Genomic DNA, 6,228 nt, shown 5'->3' with positions numbered 1-6,228 from the left:
AATTCACCTAACCTTCTACATGGAACGGGAAGTCAACAAAAGTCCCTATTTACCAATATTTACCACTTATTTATTAATCTTCGATATTAAAATGAATTCCAACTAAATTCCCTACACAAAGTTCCATCTAGCCTTCATAATCTACAACGACGTAAGCTACACATGTCCTTAACATGTACCAACTAGTCCTCAACATTGGAAGGAGTTAACACAAAATTCCTTCTTATGGATTACATAAAGTTAACAAAACCTTCATTCACTTAACATTTAAACACGAAGAAATCAGAAAGTAATAATGATCAGATAATCATGAAGGATGTATATAGGTATAATGGTATAATAACACTTAACAGGTATAATGATAAAATATGCTACTTCAGGAAAAGAAATAGTCGGGTACATATTTTAGAAAGTGCTAAAAAGACGTCTTGATAATGAAAACAAACTGAGATATTCAGTGATTTTTTTTTTAAATTTACAGTGATGAAAAGTAAATTAACAACCCAAAGTTCCAATCACATACCAACTTTCAGTATTAAATGAGTTCCCAATGAATATCTGTATATTTTTTACAATTAACTACGGCTAATGGGAGACAACTGGACATTTTAATGTTATAACAAAGAAAAGATTTAACAATTTATAATAAAGACTATAACTATTCTACATGTAGTTTGGCAGTCCAATTAAGTTTCATCTTCAAAGTTGAAAATTCAACATATTCAGTTAAGGTCATATCATTGTAAATTACTTCTCGCTTATATACATGTATAAAAAGATAACAAAAATATAAGGATTCTACAGATCAGTTTTGTCTTTACAAAATTCACTTCTTTTGATAATTACGACCGACTTTATAAATAGAACAAGTCTCAGATTTTGATTTATTTTTATTTTTTTTGTAAGTGCTTTGCACTTTTTTGCTGTCAACTTTTAAAGTCAATATATTTTATATCAAAGTACTTTATTAAACTTCGCAAAAATGATCACGTTATAACACAACTATTCCTGGAATGTCTATGAACGGAGTTAGATAAAGTTGTAATTGGCATGGATGCACGCCTTTTTCTGACAGCGGGACTAAGAGCTGGTCTAAACTGGGACAAGCGTAATAGTTCCTGGAATATTCCAACAATATTTATATTGTCCTTGGCAGAGGCCTGTACAAAACCAGTTTCCCAATCATAACAAGCAATAGATGCAGCAGTTTCTTTATCTACGGGAGATAACTCTGTACTTATGTCTGATTTATTACCAACAATCACAATAGGCACTTGTTCCCTTTCTTCTATAATACTTTCGTAAAGTTTTTGTACTTCGTCAAATGAACTTATATCTTTCATTGAATATACTAAAATGAAAGCGTCACTAGAGCTAATAGCTAACTGTCTCATGGCTGGAAATTCATGGTGACCTGCAGTATCCAATATATCTAACGTTAAATCTATACCATCTACGTTATATTCACCTCTGTGTAGTTCCTCTATAGTCTCTTGGTACTCAGTGGTAAATCTGTCATATAGAAACTGTGAAATAATGGAAGATTTTCCCACACCAACAGCTCCCAGTACTGCTACTCTGTAGTGTACTTTTTTGTCAGCACTTCCCTCACTGCAAATCCGTGGTCGAGACATTTCTTTAATACTTTTACTGAACGGATGTTGTGGTGTCCTATTCTAAAGAAAATACTTCTATGGAAATGTTTGAAATTTTGAATGTAGAGTTAATTGGCTGACCAAATATAGAGAGCTCTTACCAATGAAAACATGTAATACTTAGAATAGTTTCATTCAGTAACTTATCTTTCAAAACCGTTAACATCCTTTAATGAAATTATTATAGCAACAGCAACAAAGTGCTTGTTTAAACAATACATATGAAATAACCAAGATCTTACCGTAGATTGTGTCGATATTTAATCCTTTAAAGAATTGAGTTCTACAATGCTTTATATAGATTGTTAATGATCACCAATGTATTTTATTGGCTAATACATTTTGAATTGAAGAGGATAGACATATTCATTTATTACAATTTTGTTCTAATCTTGTATAAAAATATAAAAGATGTTTGTCAGGTAATGCGAGTTAAGCATTATAAAACATATTTATTGAGATGTCAATTTAATACTTTTAAAAGCAAAGACTACAATGATGTTTCGGAAAGAAATCTATATACGACATTTACTTTTAATCAATAAAAGAGGAGTAGTTACATTTTGTCTGTACATTTTGGTTTGTTTTTCAATTCGCATTTTATAGCAGACATTAACGATTTTTTTCATTCTTTCTTCATTTCTTTTGTTTGTATTTATTTAGTTTCTTATTTCATCATTAAGATGTATTAGACTGGATATTTGTTTGTATATTTGTATCGTGGATAATTTCTTACATGTTAAATGAAACATTCATTCTACAGTTTTCTTTGTATATTTTTTATTTGTGTCGTTCTTTATATTTTGAATTCGTGATTTAGCTTCACTTCCCATTTTGTTCATAGATTTAAAAACATTTTGTCTTTGATTTTTTTTTGTGTGTCAAATAAAGCGGTTTGTCAAGCAGACCCAATGAAAGCTCGGATTGTGTACATCTAGCTTGTGCAAGCCTCAACTACTATATACTGGACAGTCTGTTCCCTACACCTTACTTTTAATTCATATGGTTGTACAAATCAAGAGAAGTGAATTCTTTTGATATTTTCCAATTGCAGGTGGTGGTGTTGCCATAGATGCCATAGTGGAACGAGTTCGAGTCCCGCGGAGAGAACAACCAAAAATTTGCTTCGCAAATTTGACAGTTCTTACATCGTTTGGAATTTTTCAGACTTTTCTATTAGTTTACATTATCGTCCGTGTATCAATTTGATCCGATGGAGCAGTGCAGCGAATTATTATGATTTGTTGTGACATGCATCATTGATTTGATCCTCTATATCATACATAATAACACCTAGATGAACTGTCCGGTACCCCCCGTGCAGGTCTCGGTGTCTAAAGAATAGGCCTGCAGCAGCGCTAAGCTTGTCGTAAAAGGCGACTAAGTAGTGCTCAGAAACCTAGCCGGGGGCTAGGCGCTCTGTCCACAGAGCAACTGGAATGTATGCCCCAGGCGGTGTAATGGGGTACGCCTGGCGTGTTACATGCATTTACGGAAAACCTGACCGCAAACCATAGTGGTGCACTGTGTTGGGAAAGATGCCACGTTCCTCGCACGTTAAAGAACCCTGCTGTGGTATTCGATAGGAGTAGGAACCTTTGCGATCCGCCACAGGAGGCCTGAATATAGCTGAAATATTGCTGCTCTGGCGTTAAACAACAACAATTAATCAATCAATCAACTTTCCGATACTACCATACATCGTGTACTAACTTACACTAATCCTAGATTAATCCTACGAGGAGGAATGACCCGACCATCGAAAGCTATATTTTTACATAGCCTAGCTGGGCGAGTGGTCTAGGGCGCTGGACTTAGCGCAAGCGATATTGCCATAGATTTGCTTCACAAATTTGACAGTTCAAACATCGTTGGAAATTTTCAGACCCTTCTATAAGTTTACATTATCTTCCCTGTATCAATTTTGATCGGGAGGAGCAGTGTAGCGAATAAAGTATACAGTTCATATATTTGTCAAATACAGATCCAACATAACCAGAAGTTCCATATTTATAATTCACTAGTACTTTCACGTCTTCAAAGACGATCTTCAGGTGAAAAACTACAATAGTATCTAAGTAACGTTTCAGTGACGTTACAGATATAGAACGAATTAGTAACGTAATAATTAGATTTAACGTTATAAATAGAGTTAAAACGAAACTAAAAGTGTTAGCTAATACATATAATAAAAATTGAATTTAACGTCCGTTTAAGATAGGTTTAAATTTTTCATTAAACTTTCGTTCTTTCAACTCCCTTAAAGTGTCTCTCGGAGATTTCATTTTATAAAATGGAAAAATAAAAAAAATTCCACCCCTCAAGTTTCAATGTAAATACCAATAGAATCTTTACGGACTACAAACAACAGGACACCAACATCTGGAAATAACGATGATATAATCCCTTTTGTCGTAACGCACAACTCTGCAAATCCGAAAATTTTCAATGTAACGAAACTTAACCTACCAAATTTTACACAAAGTGAAAAATTGAAGGATTTAATCACTCCTAATACCCTTATACAAAGTAAGCGACAGCCACCGAATTTAATACGTTTATTAACAAAAGCAAGGTTTGATCCACAAGGAGATGAATATCCCGTAGTGTCACCATGCGAAGACAAACGTTGCGGCACCTGCAAACACATATATTCCGGTCACGAAATTTCTTCTAGGAATGGAACAAAAGTTTATACGAATGCAAACATGAACTGCAAAAGTGCCAATTTAATATATTGTATTAAATGCCCGAACTGCGAAGAGATATATATCGGCCAGACCGGAAATGCATTATCGGAACGAATGAGGGTACACCGTCAACAAGTCAGAGATTCCGCATATAGACAAATATCGCTGAGTGCACACATTGAAACTTGTGGCGGTGGAATTTTTTTTATTTTTCCATTTTATAAAATGAAATCTCCGAGAGACACTTTAAGGGAGTTGAAAGAACGAAAATTTATTGAAAAATTTAAACCTATCTTATTCAATTTTATTATATGTATTAGCTTACACTTTCAGTTTCGTTTTAACTCTATTTATAACGTTAAATCTAATTATTACGTTACTAAGTCGTTCTATATCTGTAACGTCACTGAAACGTTACTTAGATACTATTGTAGTTTTTCACCTGAAGATCGTCTTTGAAGACGTGAAAGTACTAATGAATTATAAATATGGAACTTCTGGTTATGTTGGATCTTTATTTGACAAATATATATATATATATATATGTGTGTGTGTGTGTGTGTGTGTGTGTGTGTGTGTGTGTGTGTGTGTGTGTGAAATTTAGGGATTAAGCATTTTTTTATCATTTTTATTTTTTACGAGATTCTGAAGATATTCAGTCTCTTAAAATGTTTTTGAAAAAATAGGTCGGCAAGGAGAGGAGCACAGTTAGTGCCAATTGGAATGCCAACTTGTTGCTGAAAAATAGCTCTTCCAAATGTGACAAATATGTTATTAATGTGTAAATGTAACTCATTTTAACCGTCTGTGGTGTTTTAGAAAAATATGTGGATTTTTAACTAAGAACCACATAATTTCTCGAATCAGCAAGAGATGAACGAATAAGTTCTTTTTAAACGAGATTTCAAAGAATATTTTTTCATATAGCAACGTTGTATAAAGAGTTAAGAATTCGAAAATTTGAAGAGAAAGAAAATAACAGCGAGATTTTATGTTGTGAAGTAAATCTTTAAATATCCACATATGACTAATGCCACTACGAGAGTAAGTGTTATTGCAGTTAGTTGTCTGTCCATCTTTCACTCTAGACAATATATTTGTAAGGTGAATTGACACCTCCTTTAGAATTTAGAAAAAAAAGTTTTTTTTCATATTGTGTACAAATTTTGAAACATTGGCTAATTGGAGATATGTAATTTCGCTAGTAACAAGTGTTGTATGTGTACTTGATAGAAAAGTGTTAATATATTTTTCATCATAGGGTATAGAAATGTCCAATGACGTAGAATGATATGTTTTATATGACTATTTTCTGTATTGTCATTTATTTTACTGGGTACAACAACGACAAAACATGTTAACATGTATAAACAAACGTGTGAATACATACAATGTATAGCTAATTTGTTAATTACTAATTGCTTAACAGTGAAAAACTTGCAGTTTGAAACAAATATTCGTGTCTCTGACATTTGTACTCTTTTTTGTTGACAAAAAAAATCGTGACTAAATAAATTTGCTTTATCATTTTAGCTTGCCTAAGAATTTATTTTGGTATAAAACAAGTTTGGAAACAGACTGATATTGCACGAAGGACTAGGATGGACACAGACTGGTACTGGTATTGCCCGAGTTCGTTCTAGCTTGAATGTGTTTGCATTGGATATAAGACAAAATTAAATTATGGTATTTAATCGCAATTGATGCCTGGGAGCTGGGGCACTCCTTTACTTTTTTTATATGGGTGCCGCATTGATTCTGTAACCCACAGATTTAAAAATGCAAAATATCCAAATTTTCGCTGCTAAAAGATTGTATGAAAGAGGAACTAAGGTTATAGCGTTAATCAAAAGAATGCAATCCAGGGACAAAGACCAGACATG

At 33.1% G+C, this 6,228-nt stretch overlaps 1 protein-coding gene across 1 annotated transcript; it reads right to left on the bottom strand.

The window, feature by feature from the left end:
• Positions 1-986: 986 nt before the first annotated feature.
• On the bottom strand, positions 987-1,666 carry LOC148618506 (GTP-binding protein Rhes-like). Its single transcript, XM_088576887.1, has one exon. The coding sequence runs from the start codon at positions 1,632-1,634 to the stop codon at positions 987-989; it is 648 nt and encodes a 215-aa protein (XP_088433013.1). The 5' UTR covers positions 1,635-1,666.
• Positions 1,667-6,228: the final 4,562 nt, after the last annotated feature.

This window comes from Perna viridis, chromosome 4 (assembly GCF_037379345.1).
Source record: "Perna viridis isolate PV_CMFRI_1.1 ecotype Kerala chromosome 4, ASM3737934v1, whole genome shotgun sequence".
Taxonomy (NCBI): domain Eukaryota; kingdom Metazoa; phylum Mollusca; class Bivalvia; order Mytilida; family Mytilidae; genus Perna; species Perna viridis.
This window is presented reverse-complemented; position numbering and strand designations above follow the sequence as displayed.